Source organism: Notothenia rossii (genome assembly GCF_949606895.1).
Source record: "Notothenia rossii genome assembly, chromosome: 7".
Lineage (NCBI taxonomy): Eukaryota > Metazoa > Chordata > Actinopteri > Perciformes > Nototheniidae > Notothenia > Notothenia rossii.
In genome coordinates this window covers 22,522,067-22,542,351 of record NC_136905.1, presented here as the reverse complement: position 1 = coordinate 22,542,351, position 20,285 = coordinate 22,522,067, and the positions used below count along the sequence as shown (strand labels likewise).

The following is a 20,285-nucleotide window of genomic DNA, read 5'->3' as shown; positions in this document are numbered from 1 at the left end:
AACATTTATATTAGGGTACACAAATTCACCATCAACTAGTTGTTAATGTCATGCATATTAGCAGTATATTGGCGCTTTATTATAGGCATTATACAGCCATGCTATTCAGTTCACTTTCTCCTACTTCCTGTACCCGGTTTCCTGTCTAACCTTCAGTACAAATGTTACAAAAATATAAATGTGCAAATATTAAACACACAGGTCAATATCACCTTGCTATTGGTAGCTGAACTGTCAATACCCCAAAACATATTCTTAGATATAAATACCTACTTTTTTGTTATTTAGACGCAATTAACACTTAGGCCTATAGTTTCATTTCTTGTTACATAAGAATAGATCATATTTGTTAAGTGTTATTATGGGAAATTGCTATTCTTGTGGTACTATTGCCTTATTAGGCCCATATTGAGCAGCGCATATTAAGACCAAAACTCATGTACAACAACTTCCTTACTTGCAATAAATAAGCACTAATTAGAGGGTTATTGAGGAAAAACTCTCAACTAATGGCTTATTACTTGTAGAATATGGTAATGTAGAATAAGGCATTAATAAGTGTTTTATAATGACTAATAAAGAGTCAATATACTGCTAATATGAATGTTAATTAAAAACGAATTGATGGTGAATTTGTGTACCGTACTATAAAGTGTTACCGTAGATTAGATTCTTAGGGACTGATTATCTGATTAACACATACATGAGAAATATTAATTGCCACCACTTATGTCTTACAACTGAATCTACAGAAAGCAGCAGAGTGTATGTAATCATAAAGTAATGCAAACTGTAGATCCCTCGGGAAAAAAAAGGCCACGTCACATGTGCAGACTGCAGAGCGTGGGATACGGCCTAATTCACATATAGGAAAAAGACAAAATGACTAAACACTGTTACTATGGCAAAGTACACTATGAGTAACTTTGGAAAGTGTGGTGCCTTCACATATGTGCCACGTTCAGCTTTATCCCCTTAACAATAAAAGGACCAGTGCAAATCTGCTTATTCAATGAGCTCACACAAAAAATCTCGAATGACCCAATTACCCATCTTGAGGTCAGGCTTTTTGTCCCCCTGTGATAATACACAGCCTGGTAAGGGACTCAGCTGGTGCAATGGAGGGTGACTGCACCGCTGTGTGCACTCCACCCTCTTTCACCCACCAGCAGTTTCTCAAGAGAAAGGGAAGTGGTATTCTTAAACTCATCAGAGACAATTCATGCTGTACAATAAATGTGTAAGAAAAACTGTTGTCTGAGGAGAAAGTGACTTACTGACACATTCTGTTTCTGTTCAATAATCCTTGTCGTCATGGAAACTGCAGAGCTGACGAAAAGTGTTAAACAACCTCGCTGGCTGTTATTGAAGTGACAAAATTCATTATTACAGAAAATTCATCAGCTTAGAGCTAATTTTACCAAAAATAAATTGTACTGTAATATCCTACTTATCTATTTATTTAGAATCTGGGAAGTGTTTCCTGGGATTATTGAATTATATCACTCCAATGTCGCTCTGACACAGCAAATTCAGCTTGTTGGTCAAACCAGTTCAGGTTCAGACCTGTTTATCTGCCGCTGTTCCTAAAATAATTGTAGAAAAGGAAGGTGTGAAATATAACAGCACAAGAAGAGGAAGAGCTCAGGGGTGTAAAAACTACATTTTCATGAATCTAATTATTTCATACAGTCAGTTAAATGTGTGTGAGAAACTTTTGCCCACATAAAAAGCTGACTGAAGACCAGACATGATACCCCTTTTTTTGGCTCACACACCGTCACACTGCTTGATCATTGGAGTGTTGGGTTTCTGAAAAGTAGGTCTATACTTGCCCTTTATGAACGATTCTTCTTGAACGTTTTGACCTTAAAAAAAAAAGATAAGACACCTCTTTGCTGTTTGTGCTGTGGCAACGTGTACGAGATCAAATTCACAGAATCTGAGAAAATACAGAGAATACCCAACACAGCGTTGGCTCTCTGCTCCCCTCCTCTTATTCCTGGTTTCTCTTCCTGTTATTCTTTGGCTCCTGTGAGTCTCTTCCTGTCACCTGATGGTCAGAGATAAAGCACAGAAATATGGTAAAAAGGTGAGGGGGCTGTGTGGGGAATGTTCTGTTTATCCCTCTGTCCGCACCTTGTTTATTCATCATGTTTGAATTCAAATATATTGCCTTAAAACAGGAGATACAGCATGATTTTATCAGTCACATGCCGCCTATTTTATACCATAAAAATAAAAGCACTCCCTTAAGCGGAAGCTGACCTTGCGAAAACAATGTGTGTATCTCCCTTTTCAAAGAGATCATATTATTTTTGTTCATTCGTAAACTGATACCAGACAAAATATGAGACTTTTGTTCTACCGCTTTTGAAAATCTTGGTTTACAGGCGATGTGGCCACTGGAAGTGCTTGTACATATTAAATAAATGCTTACTCACCATCACCAAGCCTTCAAAGATAGGCCCGTGGGTGTACACATGGATACATTTCAGAGCAGCAGCTGCTCTGCCAAGACAGGGCTGAGTCATGTTGGTCAAATGCTGAGACAGAGACATCGAGCTGATGAGTAGGCACAGTGCAGCAATAGAAAACCATGATAGGGTGGGAAGCTGAAAAACCCCTAACCTCTTGAGGCTCTTTAGTGACCATTAATAAACCTTTTGATAGTGACAGGGTTCATAGAGCACTGCCAGAGACCAAAAATGTATCAGTGTAAAATGCTCAGAAAAGATCTGAGGTTAGAAGCAGCAGCAGAGGAAGAGATAAACACTGATGAGGAAGATCTTGACTGCTTGACCCAGCCGAGACGTGAAGCAAACAAACACAAAGCAGACGGGTAGATGTGAAGTTTAGATCCCTCCAGCGAAGCAGAAATTGGAGTTACAGGTTAAAGGGAAGATCTGAAGGATGGAATCTAAAGTTGTGTTTGTGCTCATGTGTGATTGTCAGAGTGTCTGACTAAACTGGAGAATTATCTGAAGAGACAGGTGCCACAGTTTGCTTGGGATTTCTTAAAGAGACTAGAAACCAAACTGCTTTTTGTATTTCTTTAATAAAAACAGGAAAGTATAAATACAAAAATCTTTAGACATATTTACATCAAAGTAATTTAAACTGACTTTCACTATTGTCTTAATTTGTAAAAAGGTCCACCTCGTTTGCGCCTTTTGTGGCAGTGAACACCAGAACATCACTCGTCAATGAGGAGGTTGACGAGGGCGGTCCTGGGGGAGAGGATGGCTCTCTTGATGCTGCGCCCGCCAAGATGCTTCTGCACCAACGGGCTCTCCAAGATAAGCTGCTGCACTCGCTTCGAATCTTTGGACACCTGCAGAGGCACGGTCACTGTCCCACAGGCCTTGTTGTTAATCTGAGGATGAAAATGAAGAATGAGTCAAATGTTCCACTTTAATCTCCGTCTGAAAGCAGTTTTGCCCTGTCTGACTCTACATAAACTCTTCCTTCCTGGCATAAAGGGTCCCAAAATAACAGACTCCACCTCTCCTTCCACACAGTGAACCCTTAAAACACATACTTAGTGGTAGGTATGGGAAGGGCACGCCGTTTTGTAATGTTTAGATGCATGTGTGCACAATTTGAATGTGTTCATGTATTTGGTGTGGTTCAAAAGTAATGGCATGCATGTGGGTGTGTGTGTGTGTGTGTCTGTGTGTCTGTGTGTGTGTGTGTGTGTGTGTGTGTGTGTGTGTGTGTGTGTGTGTGTGTGTGTGTGTGTGTGTGTGTGTGTGTGTGTGTGTGTGTGTGAGGCCTTTCAGCCTTGGCCTCCTTTCTGAGACAAACCCAAGTACATGATTAAGCACTCCAAGTACTCTGCTACCCGCCTCCTCACCCACACCCGCTCCCGAGACCACATCACTCCCGTCCTCCAGAACCTCCACTGGCTCCCCGTCCGTCAAAGAATCAACTTCAAAGTCCTCCTCATTACTTACAAAGCCCTCAACAATCAGGCACCACCCCTACCTCACAGACCTGCTGCACCACCACTCCCCTTCCCGCTGCCTCTGCTAATCAGAAGCCAACCTCCTATCCATCCCCACCCGCACCAATCACCGGATCTGGGGGGGACAGAGCCTTCTCCGTTGCTGCCCCCTCCCTCTGGAACTCACTCCCACAACCCATCAGAGACTGCACCAACCTCACCACCTTCAAAAAACTCACAAAAACTCACCCCTTCAATCTGGCTTTTAATGTGTGATTGTTTTTGTTTTATTTTAACTATTTATATTTATTTGTTGTTCTTTTCACTATATATGTAAAGCGTCTTTGAGCACCTGTAAAAGAGCTAACAAAATAAATCTATTATTATTATTATTATTATTATTATTATTAGAGGACATAGGGAGTGAGGTTGTCTCCAGAGGAAGCCCACAACAGAGAGTTCAGTCTGAGGTAAAACCAACATCATCTTCATCAACATCATCAAGCACTGGATGCGTGTGTGTATAAGGGGAGACAGTGTGTGTAGAACTTGTGAATGAGAGACGAATGAGTAAACAACAAGAATGCAATACCAAAGATGTGAAAAACAGCGTTATCTTAACTCCCCGGCATGGCAAATATGATTATGGAGAGAACACAGCCTTACAGTCACAAACACGCAAGCATACACACTGCACACCTTCTCTCATTTTTCTGTCTCTCAATTAGAAAACAGAGGAAGAATCCAACCCCTGAAAGACAGGAGCTTTTAGTCAGCTGACTGTGTTTGCTATCATCACATGTGAGTGTGAGTGTGTGTGTGAGTGTGAGTGTGAGTGTGAGTGTGAGTGTGAGTGTGAGTGTGAGTGTGAGTGTGAGTGTGTGTGAGTGTGTGTGTGTGTGTGTGTGTGTGTGTGTGTGTGTGTGTGTGTGTGTGTGTGTGTGTGTGTGTGTGTGTGTGTGTGTGTGTGTGTTCATTCATGTGCCATTGTGAGCATGTGTGAATCTTGGATCTGATCCAAGATGATTTTATAAACCTTCACATCACAGCTGGATATTCTCTCAGATTGCCTTTCCACCTTTAAAGTGTACACACACCTAAACCTTCACTTAATCTTACGCTGCCATTCGAGCACTTTCACCCCCTCTCTTCGGTCAATTCACATGTAAAGCTCACACACACACTCGACAAACTCACTGGACACACACACAAACGCTGCCAAACCGATTGCTATTTGTGTGATTGTGCTCAGGGGCAGGAAGAAGGCAGAAATGAGGGTGAGAGAGTAACAGTGACTCAGGAATAACACGATGGCTCCTTTACTGGCTTTTAATTATTGACCCACTCGTCTATTTAGCTTAAAGCACACCACTTGATATGCGGACGAATAAACACATATGTGCGGACACAGTTGAATACACACAAACTCACACAGGGTAATCACAGGCTCTCTGGAAAATTACAGACTATGAATGTAATCATGAATATAAGACTTTGGGTTTAAGAGCAGAGAGTTCGAGTGAAAATGCCAGTGGGTGCAAGAGCAAATTTGTGCAAATAGCCTTTAATAAGTAATGTATAAATAATGAGCAGATTGCTCTCTCTGAGTGAAACCCCTTTATGTTAAAAATAAAAATGAACACAAGTGGAGCAATAACAATAATTTGTTCAGCACAACTATTTTCAAATTCACACAATCAAAGAGATAATGTGAGATAATGAATAATGTGTGTTTGTGTGAGTGTGACTTTACCAGTACAGACAGCTCCACAAAGTCAGGGACCTCCAGGTACTCGGGGTCTACAGTTGGCCAGACCTGTTGCAGGACGTCTCCTCCACGCTGCAGGATGGGGCTGAGGGGGTTCTCCACTTGACAAAGACCTGTGAGGAAACACAGAAGAACAACTTAACAAAATTATACCAACTCAGCCTAGGGGTGACAATACATGGAAAAAGTACATAACAAAGCAAATAAGTTGTGTGTTGTTTTTTTTAAGAGAGTCAGATAACTTGCTGGGGATGACTTTTATATTTTCTTTTACTAAATTTGTTTTGGAAAATGTATCTTGATGAAGGGTTAAACAACAGCGCACCACTCCCTGTCCTGACTCTCATTCAAATCAGCAAGTGTACATCCCCTGCCAGGAGGAACAAGGGAAGGATATGAACTTCCCTTATTGTGAACTGTGTGAGTGAATTCAAAACAACAAGGCAAAAGTGAAAAAGGCAAAGTGACTGAGTTCAGCAGAGGTCACATGTTCTTGCATATCCCGTTTATAAAGCTACACGTGTGCACAAACAAAATGCACACAGCCGTCGTTAAAAACATACAGGCCTCTTCCTCCCAAGGGTTATCCGTCAAGTTTTCCTGACTGCCACTATCAGCTGGACAATATGCTTTCCGGAACCTCTTTCGCGTCTGTCAGCTGTGTGCAGAGAGAGAGCTGGTGTACGTGTGTCATCGACAATAAGGTCATGTCCTCCAGGGAAGTGTGGGGGAAAGCTTATACATAAGGAACATAAGTGACGCTAGACCTTCGCTTGTGTGCTTTCTGCCCTTGGCCAGGAGTACTCAGTTTTGTTTGATGTACTGTGAGCATATTTAAGGTGAACTGTTGTATGGGACACAGATGAAAATATGACAGCGACACAACAGCTGCCGGTGACAGTTAGTGCTTACTCATATTAGATAAGTTCCTCTTACAGATATTAGAGGGAAAAAAGTGTTCACCAAAAACCAAAAACGCATTTGTCAATGTGTCACTGTAAAAAATAACCAATATAACCCCATTGATATTCAAAGTTTAAAATAAAACTAAATAAATCAACAATGTACATTTATTGCAAGATGCAGCATCTCCTGGTTTGGGGTGGGATGATTTACGTTTTAAATCTGTTATCTGTTCCTTATTTTATCTGCCCTTATTACAGAGTGACACAATGTTGCCGTTTTTCATTTGTCCTTTATTTATTATTTTAGTTTTTTCACTCAAGAATGTTCACAAAAAACAAATGTTTCCTTTTTATGATGCAATTAAAATGTATCTCATGTATTTAGGAATGACATTTTGATAATTATCCATAACGAGACATAGGATTAAGGAAGAATTTAGTACATGCTCTTTGAGTGTATTATTTATTACGTGTGAATAGTTTGTATGTCACTAACCTGCCCAAAGTTCAGAAGCCAGGTGAGGAGCCATGGGTGCTGTCATCATAACCAGCGCCGCCAGAGCTTCCTCAAACTCCACGCTGTGCTGCACCACCCTGACTGTCGCACTCTGAACACACAGTGGTAGAAATGGGATTTCCAGAGTGTTTTGTGACAAACAATAAATGTGACATCATTATTTCAGGGTACCGGAGGGCACACTCACACTCAGTGTATTGGTAAGTCCCATTAGCCGAGAAATGGCAGCGTTGAAGAGGAACTCCTCTGTGAAGTGAGATGTCACCTGTAAATAAAAACGACAACAAAATAAAACAGGTGACAGTTGTGTTAGTTGCATCTATAAAGTTTAAGATGTTATATTTTGTTGTGGTTACTCGACATGTTGACGCCTCCATTGATTGACAGCATCTTTCAATATTTTTCAAACTGCATCCGAAGGATTATTTAAAAAACAGTGACAGGCTGGAAACAGAAGCCGCCCCCTGTTATGTCAACACCGCCTTGCTTAGCCTTCTGGGAAGAAGAACCCATTTAGTAACGGCCTCAGGGAGAAGGAGGTCGATCACCGAGGCTTTTCTGAGGGACAGATCAAAGGACAGCCTCGGATTTGGGGGCTTATGGCAAACAGCCTGAGGTCCTTTAAAAGCACTGACCCTGAGGCGTGGAGACAGAATCAAACCTGGCAGCCAAAGGAGGCTATTTATAAAGTGTGAAAGGAGACGGAGTGGATTTAAAATCAATTTCCATCCCCTCCCTCTTCTACTCTTTACTCCAGGGGTTTCAGGTTGTGGTGTTTAGCATTGGATGGAAAGGCTGGAACTCAGGACTGTGTGCTGTTGGACCGAAATCTATGAAAGATATTACCTCAGACCATACCATCAAGCAGGAGCAACTGAAAAAGGACATCTTACCATGCCTTTCAACAGTACAGTCTATTTAGCTGGAAAAAGCCTAAGGAAAATGAATTATTTAATTTTGCACATTAAAAACAATAACTACAGATAATTGGCACTAGCGGAGGAATTTATTCAAAACCAAGGTTTGCAATGGAGTGATTCACCCATTTTACTGAAAAATATATACACCAACCTGCTGTGAAATGAGATTTTAAATGTTGACCCACTACTGACCCCTACTGGTAATGACTGTGGAAATGTCTAACTATTAAATGATGTCACAATGAGACATTTTGAGCCACTTATACCACACCTCTTCAATAGCGTAATTCTTGTTCGACCAGATCTTCTTTGTCTCTGCCAGCTCTTTCTTCTTCAGCAGGGAGGGACTGGGGGGATCTGCGAGTTGTCGAGCCCCCCTCAGTTTGGTCACCAGCTGCCAGAGCCGAGACTGCCAGCGCAGAACCCCGGGGAGTGCGTCCGCTAATGTTTGGAAGACACAGAAACAGAAGAAAAAAGAATTTAACGACAGCACAGTCAAGTAGTAAATATTGAGGGAGAAAGACCTTTTCAAAAATTCTGCAAGATGTCATCTGAAAACAACTGATCTAGCAATTCTTAAGGAGTGTATTCAATTTTAAGCAAATTCCTAATATGGGAAACAAAGAAAGAATTTGAAGATTTTGTACGAACACTGATGGTATAAAGATAAAGCAAAATCTAACAAAACTAAAGCGATCTGGTATCATTCTGAATTCATTTTATTCAAAATAGAAACTCAAGGTGGAAGTGTAGATTGAAAGGTTTTAATGTCATACTGTATGCACATAGGCTACAGTGTAGAAATGGCATGAACATCTTATGACCCGAGCTCATCCAACGATGCAATATATATAATAAAATACAAAAATACAAATAAGAATAGTGCAAGAAGTCTATATACACGTAAATAGAATATGATATATACAACAACAGAATGTGAAATTAAATACGGTTTATTTCGGCGATAAATATTTAGATAAATAAATGAATTGCAAGATGACAAACAGATGAATGTTTATCGAGGCACTTAAAAGAGCTCAGGTGTTAGCAGTCTTATTGCCTGTGAGATAAAACTAATTGTAATTTTGCGACTCACTCTTGACATTCCAGAGGATGTCTTGTTCGGGTGGAGCGGCGTAGAGGACGTAGAGTCGAACCGTGTCCACGCCGTACTGCTGCACCACATCCTGGGGGTCCAGACCGTTGTTTTTAGACTTGCTCATCTTCTCCCACGTCACATCTATATCACCACCACCACGCATCACCGGCTCCGCATCTAGAAGAGGAGTCGGTTTAGGTGTCAGTTGTGTTTTTTATTTCACTTTGGAAATATCTCTTGAATAAGATATTTGATGACGTTTAATGGTCTTCAAGGAGTTGTTAATGCTTCTATCACTTCTCGTGTGGATTATTATAATGATGTGTTTACATGCTTAGGCCAAACATGATTACAAGGATTCAGGGTTTCTAAAAGGCAGCCGCTAGACTTAAACCAAATCTTGTAGGCATCATCATATCTCCCTTGGCTTCAACTCACTGGCTTTATTTTAAGGGCCTGCGTAGTATAGCAGCCTGAACAATGACGCCTTCTGATAGGTTCCCTCTTTTTTATTATCACCCGAGATTCACAGTTTGGCTTTATTCATTTTATCTTTAATTCAAAGTATTTTTTTTTTTTACTTTTGCATTTTCTCTCAAGCTTTCTTTTTTTACTCCTAGTACTTAAAGCCTTTTGTCAAGGTCGTTCATTGTTTCCTGCTGGCTCTTGTTTGATGCCTTTTTAGTAAAACACAGTAAAGAAAAGGACAAGTCAATCTGAGCAAGACACTGGGAAGCAATAGAGAGCATAAAGCAAATTGTAAGAGACGCCTTAGGTCTCTTCAAAAGGATTTCTCGTGATAGACTACTTGTCAGGAGTAGCTAGTAAGGAAAAGCTATGAAGCATAAAAAAGAGAGAGGTTGCTATCGGCAGCTTAAAATGGATGTTACTTTGATAAAAGAAGAAAAGGTTGTCATGACTCATTTTGATCTGGCAGAGCAACGTGGAGGGAAACCCTGTCCTCCGTTAGAGATGTGTCACACTGACAAACATCCTTCAGTTTCACACAGTGTGTACCTGTGAAGTCTATCTCTTCTCTCTTTAGGTACCGGCCGCTCTCCGCCTCTTTGAAAGTCTGGCCCTTGATCAGACCCTGGACCAGCAGTTTCCGAAAAGGCTCCCTAAAGGAAATGGAAACGGGTTAATTACCTCACAAATGTACGTGCACAGGAAGAGCGGATAAAACACTTTGTTCTGTACCTGTGGGCGACAAGACCCTGATCCTTGCAGAAGTGACAGAGGAAGCGAGCGTAGTACAAGTGCATGACAGCGTGCTCCTTCCCTCCGATGTAAACGTCCACAGGAAGCCAGTGATCCGCGAGCTGCCGCTCAAAAGGCCTGGAGAGGAAGAGCAAGTTTGAGGGAGCTGTCACTGAAAGTATTTATTCTGAAAAAAGCTTCAAAATGAGATCTTGCTGTTGGACATCTTTGTGTCTACCTTAGATTCTCTGTCTTAGTTTATGTAGAGGTTGTTTTCTTTTTTCTAATTGATCCACACTGGCTTTCACTGCATGCCCACTACTCCAACTAAATATGAATCATAGTAATCTGAAAAAGAGCTTTAATCACATACATATATGCTGGCTGTATAACATTAAATCATAAGCATTTTAGTGTTATTATAATTGATTGAATATGTTATTTTGATTTTCCAGTTCTACAATTACCATGGTGTTGAAACAGGCTGAGGATCTGAGGAAATCTTACTGAAATCTAGGCTTTTGATTAGGAATGGTTCATTATTTTATTCACTTTGCATTCAAGGTTTATAATTTGAACCTGTTTTAATCATCTTTAATATCATGGTACTTCTATAACTGTTATTATAGATGTGTTGTGTATTTTATTCAATCTTATCATTTTATTGTTTTGAGTGATTTGGTCTCAATTTGTTTATTTTCTTAACAGTTTTTGTCCCTTCTGTTCACTGTTTTTAGATCTGTTATTTCCAGCATGCCATTCATCTTAGAAGCCATTTGAAAGGCACAAAACCGTAAGAAAGATGATTTGTTAATATAACTCACAAAAAATGTGTCTATTGTGGTGCATTTTATTGTATTTAATTTTCTGGACTTTTATTTGTCTATGGAGTTGAACATCTTTGATATAGATTTCACAATGTAAAGCTCTTTGTATATCTTGTAACTCTGCTACTACAGTGCAATTATAGAAATAAAGTTTAATGTTCGATGAATAAGCAAAAAATAATTTCCCAGCATTGTTCTTAAAAAACATTTGTGTGCTTTATACACACACACACATACACTTCCTCTAGGGGGCAGGCTGAAACTGATCCAGGGATGAAGCGAGCAGAGGCCTCCTGGAGCTTCCTTTATCTCATTAACACACACACACACACACACACACACACACACACACACACACACACACACACACACACACACACACACACACACACACACACACACACACACACACACACACACACACACACACACACACACACACACACACACACACACACACACACACACACACACACACACACACACACACACACACACCACACACACACACACACACACACACACACACACACACACACACACAATATCTATTTCAATTGGCTGTGAGGTTTCCTCTAACTCAGCATTTCATGTAAAAATAGTTTAGCATTTGTAAATTTGAACTGAGACTGCTGGGTTCTTTCAGATTTGGAGCAGCATGTGGTTAGTCTGACGGCATGACAATCAGCGGAGGCAGGGATTCCACCTAATGATACTTTTTAGAGCAGTCTGCTATCTCTGGGTGTCACCTTTCACACCACTCATTACTCTCCTCCACTCTTCCCTGCCTTCACACTCCCTCTCCGGCTGATGGTGTCTCCGGATAATTGAACCAGGGGAAAAAAGTTATGAACTCACATCGCTGAAAATAATTTAACCGGATTGTTGGCATCAGCCCAGGAACACACAAACTTCCATATAGCACCCTCTCCCTATTTCCTTCCTCTTACTTACTACTTTCAACATCTCCTGCTTCCTATATTATCGTTTCCCCTTGTGCACATAAGGCTCAGCAGGCTAACTGAAATTCACAATAGTGTAATTGCTTTTTCTGTTGTGCATAATCTGTCCCGCTAAGAAAAGTGATGGGGAGAGCAGTCCCCGTCCTTTTAAAGCAGCTTTACAGCTAGGTCAGGGCACTGGGAAATTAATCTCTTTTGTTGAGCTCAGGGTATCGCTGCCATCCCAGCAGGTGACATCCATAGCTCCATAATCTCTATTGGCAGGGAATGCAAGTTCCAGGCAAGTGTGTGTGTGTGTGTGTGTGTGTGTGTGTGTGTGTGTGTGTGTGTGTGTGTGTGTGTGTGTGTGTGTGTGTGTGTGTGTGTGTGTGTGTGTGTGTGTGTGTGTGTGTGTGTGTGTGTACACACAGTAGTATATGCATTTTTTTAAATGGGCAAGTGGAAGAGAGTGGGTGATCTTACCCTGAGCATGATTATGTGTTTGAGTACTTGTCAATAGGCGCGTTCACACCACAGTACTTTTCCCACTTTAGTTCCGATATAGTTCCGAAATGTCGCGTTCACACCAAAAAGAGCCGGAACTAAAATTAGTTTATGAGAACCTTTTTTATCCCTTTTCCGTCCCTGCTAGAGAGCAGGGACTTTCGTGGGAGAAAAAGGTTCTTATGTCTGATTGGCTGGGCGGATTGCAAACCACGCCCGTAAAACTCCCAAAAAGTTTGTGAAGCCGCCATTTTATTATCTCGCATTAGCATTATTAGCATTAGCATTAGCCCAGCGCAGAAATGCAGAGAGACTAACTCATGGCAACACAAAAGAAAACATGGGAGCGGTGGAGATGAGGAGGTGGTCGGCGTTCTGGCGATTTTACTCGGCAGAAGTCCCCAATTCTTGGGGACGTCAGCGGCTTCATTTGCCTAATCCTCCCCCAGGGACTTATTCCGGTGTGAACGCGATCTGAATTTAATTCATGAGAACTAAAGAGTTCTCATGAACTAAGTTCTGATTAACCTTTGTGGGAAAAGTACTGCGTTGTGATGTGCCTATTGACAAGTACTCAAACACATAATCATGCTCAGGGTAAGATCACCCACTCTCTTCCACTTCCCATTTAAAACATGCAATAATACTACTGTGTCTACTGCATATAGACCCAAAGTGTGTATGTGGAAGTGCAATGTGTGTGTATTGGCAAGAGAGATAATCACGTTTCTGTAGACATGGCAAACATTGCAAAGAATATTTTTTAAATATCTAAAAACAGGCAAATATGCTCACGGTCCACCACTCCAGGAGAAACAGCTTTTTCTTCTTTGTATTTGAACAAAGACGGTGTAACTAAGACGTGTGCAATTTGCGCTAAAATCTGTCACAGTGTGAGGGAACAGATGCAAAAGGAAAGATCTTGCATTAATGTGGCTTTAAAAAACTGTAAAAAAACAAGAAAGCAAAAGTTTCAGTAGGAGAATGTTCGTACCTGTCTGTGTTATGAGGGTCTGTGTATCTGAAGTAATACCAAGCCGAGTCAACAAACGTGTCCATGGTGTCAGTCTCCCTCCTGGCTGGGCCTTTACATCTGTCAGAGGAGACAAAGACGATTGTTAGAGGCGACACAAAATCAATATTAGGGTTGCTCATTAGAATGCGAACAAATGAACGATCTCTGTTTGTATGCTAAGTGAAATGGCAGAGTATGTGATCTATTTGTGTGTGTAACGCTGGCTCCATCTGCATGTGGGGGTCATGTCCCTGTAGAGGAGCACAGACTGAAGCCAGGCCTGGCACCGCAGCTCTGTTCCTGTGCCCTGACTAACAGGCTGAGCTAACACGGACCCAACTGCAGGCCCAACACATGATCATGTGTTTGTGTTGGAAAATGTCACCCCATGCCCCCTTTCTATCCAAACCAACAGCACTTGGGTACGTGATGTGAATCTACCCACCCACACCCCTTCCACAGTGGAGGGGGAGGACGTTTGCAAAGTTTTTTCTGTTTGGATTAAAAGCACTTAATGGAACGGTGAAAGCGTCTGCCTTTTACTTTATAATGAGTCTCAGTAGAGTTGAAATCAGCGTCCCAGAAAGATAAACAGAAGCAAAGCTCTGTGCTTCACTATGAGCAACAGAGCAAGTATCGTATCCTGGACCTTATGGGATGTCTCTGTTTAGTATGATTATCTCTAACATTTTCACTCACTCAAACATTCCTTTCACCGTCAAAGGTTTTAATATCAAACTCACTAGCACAGTCACACACTCTTCGACCACACAGGTCTATAATAAGGCAGCGATGATAAGGTATGAGCTAAAGGTTGCCTAGCAACAAGGCTAAGGTGTAGCGAGGTTAATATTAAGAAGCCAGGTGTTATTTCATAATATAAAAAATCCAGCAGTATAATAAACTGTCACAAAAGAGTACAAAAATAGAAACTTCACAGAACGGGAAAATAAATGTCTGCTTAAATTAGTGAGATTGCTGCCTTCTCTCTCACAGCAGACTTTCCAAATCGCAGGCCAGTTGTGGTCATTTGACAGGCAGCTGTTAGCATATACAGTCAGATCAGATTAGACAACACAGAGGAATCTTTCTGGAGACGGCACCCTTCTCTAAGAGATGGAAAGAGCACAACAACAACAGAAGGTAAGTCAATCGAATGCAACCTGTATGCACAAGTGTCTTCATGAATGTGTGTTTGCAGGATGAGCCAGAAGGAGCCAAAAGGCTCTCGAACAGATGAGGCAAGAGAGGCAGCTGTCCACTCCACAAGTGGGCTCTTCGCATGAAAGATAGCCCTTGCTCCTTGTGCTGTGTGCGTCTGCAAATGTGTGTGCTGCACTAGCTAATCGTTTCCCTTTTTACCTGTAAAATCATGGAACAACAAAAACTATTATGCAAACCTTCCAAGCCAGCCTAAATCGAGCAGGGGGATTCAGCTGGCAGGCCATTTACAGCGGGCCCGACACCAGAGGAGTACACAGAAATGACTTCCTCAAGGACAAATAAAACTCAATTTCTCATCACCCTGCTCGACCGTGTTCCACTCAAACTTTAATTGGACATGGTCGACGAGTGAAGAGAACAAATTTCCAGAGACACTTAACAACGGAGGGGAGATGGGAAGAGAGGAGATAATGATGTCTTTGCGATTATAGGCATCAATCTCTACTGATGGGAGGATTTCGAGAAACTTGTGGAAGTGACTGAACACAATCTGATGACTTGTGCCATCTGCGACTGAGTGGGCCATTGTTTTAATCAACATGGTGCCAAGATGGTGATTAGTCTCATTCAGAGAGGAATTCCCATGTCAGCGAGGGACTCTGGAGACGCCGGCTGAGCAGCAAACATTTTCATACGCAGTCACTCAGGTGGCTTGCTGTGTGCTGCACGTGCGTGTAGGTGTGTGTGTCTAATAGGCCTCTGTACCAAAAGGCGGTTTTGTGTGTGTGTGTGTGTGTGTGTGTGTGTGTGTGTGTGTAAATGTACAGTTTTGTGTGCATCTCACGAGGCACCGCAGGCTTATGTAACCTCCATCATCATCATCTCATGCTGCTCCTGTCACAGATGCTGCTCATTACACAACCCCATCAGAGCAAAAGTATTAATCACACAATCATAGGCTCGCTTCAATGCTCTGTGTTCTTGTGAAGCTGTCAATCTTCTCAGCCTGCGCTGACAGCGGTGCTCGTTTAGTCAGTGCTGGTCTCCTGAGGAACTACAGGAAGTACGCAGGAGGGGTTTACACATAATTAAATTCCCACTCCACAAACACCATAATGGACAGGATCATTTCCCAATCGCTAATGTCGTGCAAACAGTAAAAAAAATATCTTCGTTTTCCATTTCTTGCTACAGTGGCTGAATAGAGCTACTTATCCGCCAATGATTACAGTGCTACTGGAGGTGTCGGTGACTCAGTGACCCTCAAGAGCACTTAAGCGGGATGCTTTCTTACTATGCAAATGATTAGAGTTGAAATGGTTATTATAAATCTGAGGTATTTAGAGCTGGAGTGTGGGACATTAACATATAAACGAATGTTACATTCAAACTCCTGCCGAACAAGTTACATAATGCGGATTTGCAAAGGAAAGCTCAAGACATTAATGTGAAATTGTAATAATCAGCAGATGAATTATTGAGTTACGGCCAAAAACGTGCTTAATGAGTGGATTTTACCAGCACAATGGTTATCTATTCACCCTTGAGTTGATATTATGGACGTTTGTGCCAAATGTGAAGAGATTCACAGAGATATGACAATCATGACAACGGGATGGAAGAATGTAAAACCCCGAAACCACAATACCTTCGGCCACAAATGTTACAAGCGTGTAACAATAATATTCAAAGTTATGATTATAGAATTGAAATACATTGATTGGCTTGAAATCACTAAAGGCTTGACTCCTTGTACATGGATGACATGTAATTAGGGATTAATGAGAGTCCTTTTTATAATTCCCAATCAAATTATCTACTTCAAAAATGCAAATAAAACGGCTAAATATTCATTTTTGTATAGTAATTAAAGGAATAACACAGAGTTTTTTCTCAGGATGTATTATGTTTAAGATAACACCAAACAGGACTGTATGGAAAAAGCATTAAAATACCTTTGTGTGTAATGTTCCAATAAAACTTTTAAAGAAAACATGTCAGTGTTCTCACCTGGGACACTTGCAGTTGACCCAGTCGTGAGCTTCCTCCAGCGGTGAAGCGCCCTTTCCTTTGAGAGACGGCAGCTTTGGTAACGTAACAGGTAACTCCTCCTCAGGAACAGCAACTGGACCACAAGATCCACAATGCACCACGGGGATGGGTGTGCCCCAGTATCGCTGCTTGATATCAACCAGTCCCGTAGCTTGAGCTGGTGAGGTGTCCGCCCGTCTTCTGCTCTCTGCCTTCTGGGTAATGGAGTCAAATTGCTTGCTCTCTAGAGAGTCCTGAGAACTACACCAAGAAGAGGAAATAGAGCATTTAACCTTTTATTTTATTTATATATGTTTGTCGTGTGATTTTTACCATGACCAAATTCCTTTTCCCAGTTCAAATATATGGTTAAAACTCACAAGATCTGAGAGGTGTATTTTCTTTAAGTGAGGAAAAACAGTATCAAAGCCAAATATACCATCTTCTGACATGCAACAACACAGAAACATGACGCCATTATAGCAGAACCAAAGGCGACATATTGGTAACTTGATTAAAGTGATTGATTTCTCTAAGTTTGAAAGTTGTTAGACATTTTTGAGATAAGTAATTACATATATATTCCTTACATACATATATTTAGATATTTTAATGTTGAATGTTACATAAAATAGTCATTTGTATTTGATAAGTGTTTTGGTCACCATCAACCAGACCTCATCAGAGTTGATCAGAGTTTGGTTCCCGTCTTCGTCACTTTTCAGCACTGTCGTCCAGCTCAGGTTCAGAGCTCATGGCCACAGAAAGATCCTCCTCACTGCAGTCTGGGATACCTGTCAGACACGGATGCAGCATACACATGTAACACAGAAAAAACACAGACCCACACACATCAACGAATCTCTTGAGAGGTGAGCATGCTGTGCTGGACTAATCATTACAATCTCTTGGGCTCCACTGCCACTCTGTGAGACAAACACCCACTGGCTTAACATCATTATGAACTTGAAAATACTGCATGAAAAAGACGTATAATAAAAGGATCAATCTTCAAAATCCTAGGTGTTTTAAGGCTGAATCTTTTTGCTTTAATATCAGCTCAGGGTTGGATAAAGATTACGGTTTTTATTGACCAGATATGATTTCTAGATGATTATTGAACCGCCCACACAGATAAACACCGGTAACTCACCGATCACGGTATCCAGATAGGCATCAAACGCCTCTTTGTGTGAGATGACCAGGGGAACCTCGTGGCCGGTGAACAGGTTGTGAGCGGTGACTTCTGTAAGGGAGTCTGGAGAGCAGATGGAGGTGTGAGGGAGGCAGCGCTGCTTCTCCTGGAAGCTCATTATACCATGATATTTAAATAAACATATCACGGTTAACAAAGTCTCAAATGATGATTGGAATATAGGAGACAAATACAGTACACATCTGTGATGAAATGTCCAGAAAAGTGTAAGTCCTCCTTCTTTATCTGAGGATTGATGAAGAGCAGCACCATTTCGGTTATCAGGCACTGCTCAAATAAGAACCCCCGATAAGGAAAACATTCATCTTCCCCCTCACCTAAAACAGGAAATCCTTGACAAGCCCAATCACAGAGTAGAGTCAGTGCGGAAGAGCTCACCTCTGCCTGGCTGGAAGGATTTCTCAAGGGCCCGAGCGGACTGCGCTGCTACCGTGCAGCAGTCTGTGGGAGGGCAGGAGGGAAAGGTAGGCTGCTCCGAACACAGACTCTGGAGAGGAGCTGTAGGCAGACAGGGTCTCCCCCGTGTCCTCCCCGTTCACCTGGGGGAGAAGACGAGAAGCAAGTATTCTAAAATATGATGACTTTAAAACACATTACAGGGTAAGCTAAAATGCATTGTGTTACAGTTGTATGTAGAAATTGTGTTCACCATAGCACTGAAAGGTTCTCCTGTTTATTAAATATTGTCTTTGGAGAGCATGGCAATCAATTACACAATAAACACACATTAATAACCTTGGCGCACAGAGCTGCTAGCATGGCTATTGTCTGTAGGCTTAGACCAATTAAGGTTGCTACAAGTACCTTGAGAAGAGCTTTTTTACAGTACAGTGATAAACAAATGATCTGATAAATTATCGGCTGGAGTCCCAATCTATTACCTAGAATCTTGGTTTTGAGATGTTATGCAAATGTGCCGTTAGTAGATCTTTGATAAATAATGGACTACAAAGTCCTTAATCCTATAATTATTTATAGATGGCACACATATGATAGGGGTACCATGTATAAGTCATGTTGTAGAAAAGATAGTAATACATATTGTCAGCCCCCTGGGGAGATAATGAGTGAAGGGTTCCTTTGACAATTTAAATGATGTAATACAAGTCAAGCAGCCATTCAATTAACGTAACCACCCCCTGGTTCTAACTTTAGTTATTCATTCTGCAAGAGAAATCCACTCCCATATACATACAGAAGGACACAAAAACACAGTCTATAAGCTTTCCTATCACAATTATGAAATTAAAGACTGAATCTTTCTCCAGGTGAACAGGATAATAAGACTTTTGAATCATCAGACTTGTTTCGGTTGATTTCCACTTGCATATCAATGAACCTGATGACCATGATAAACAAAGAGTAGATTTGTATGTTTTGGCAACTGAATTTTGGTAAACATAAACACAGGTTTCCAAATAAAAAGCAAGCAATCAGTGCTCGGGGGAGAAAGAGATGAAAAAACAGTGGCTGGGAATGAGGAGAAAACAAGGAAACACTTGGTAGAAAAAGGTTGAGAGATTAAATAGAAGCAAGAATGATGAATGCAAGAATGATGAATGAATAAAAAGTGAGGAAGGGGGGAAAGGAGCCGAGATTCACCTTGAGTTTGAAATCGAAGTAGCAGCCGGTGCACTCTCCAATCAGTTCGCCTGCATGGCTTTGACACCGTACCACTCCGGCAGGACGGCCAGGGCGTCCAGCAGCGGCTGCGGGAGGGAGGCAGGGACAAAGATTTGCAGAAGTTTCAAAAATATATAATTTTCCATTTCACTGTGGAAAATAGCTATTTTTTTAAAGGTGGGGCAACTAGTTCCTCACACGTTTATGGCTGCCTAGGATAATGCAATTGACTCGGTGTGACCTCTTCCAAAGCCTGCCAATTTATTTTGACAAAGCAACAGAGCCGACCAGGTCACATTATGCAGACAAAAAGGGATTTTCAAGAATCCTGACCTCCACTTGCCCTACTTTCTTTGATATCACAAAGCTATTGCCTATAAAGTGTGTTGTTTTTTTTCTCTCTCTCTCTCTCTCTCTCTCTCTCTCTCTCTCTCTCTCTCTCTCTCTCTCTCTCTCTCTCTCTTCTCTCTCTCTCTCTCTCCTCTCTCTCTCTCTCTCTCTCTCTCTCATCTCTCTCTCTCTCTCTCCTCTCTCTCTCTCTCTCTCTCTCTCTCTCTCTCTCTCTCTCTCTCTCTCTCTCTCTCTCTCTCTCTCTCTCTCTCTCTCCTC

At 41.5% G+C, this 20,285-nt stretch overlaps 1 protein-coding gene across 1 annotated transcript in view; it reads right to left on the bottom strand.

The window, feature by feature from the left end:
• Positions 1-3,039: 3,039 nt before the first annotated feature.
• Positions 3,040-20,285, bottom strand: part of lars2 (leucyl-tRNA synthetase 2, mitochondrial) — a 33,980-nt gene continuing 16,734 nt past the window's right edge. The window contains 21 exon segments of the mRNA XM_079692168.1: positions 3,040-3,376; positions 5,700-5,827; positions 7,116-7,227; positions 7,324-7,401; positions 8,328-8,497; positions 9,153-9,332; positions 10,173-10,276; positions 10,356-10,493; positions 13,622-13,720; positions 16,817-16,986; positions 16,992-17,014; positions 17,017-17,049; positions 17,052-17,070; positions 17,072-17,098; positions 17,515-17,589; positions 17,591-17,631; positions 17,991-18,095; positions 18,432-18,462; positions 18,464-18,592; positions 19,656-19,699; positions 19,702-19,762. Coding sequence (XP_079548294.1) covers positions 3,197-3,376; positions 5,700-5,827; positions 7,116-7,227; positions 7,324-7,401; positions 8,328-8,497; positions 9,153-9,332; positions 10,173-10,276; positions 10,356-10,493; positions 13,622-13,720; positions 16,817-16,986; positions 16,992-17,014; positions 17,017-17,049; positions 17,052-17,070; positions 17,072-17,098; positions 17,515-17,589; positions 17,591-17,631; positions 17,991-18,095; positions 18,432-18,462; positions 18,464-18,592; positions 19,656-19,699; positions 19,702-19,762 — 1,947 coding nt within the window. The 3' untranslated portion in view covers positions 3,040-3,196.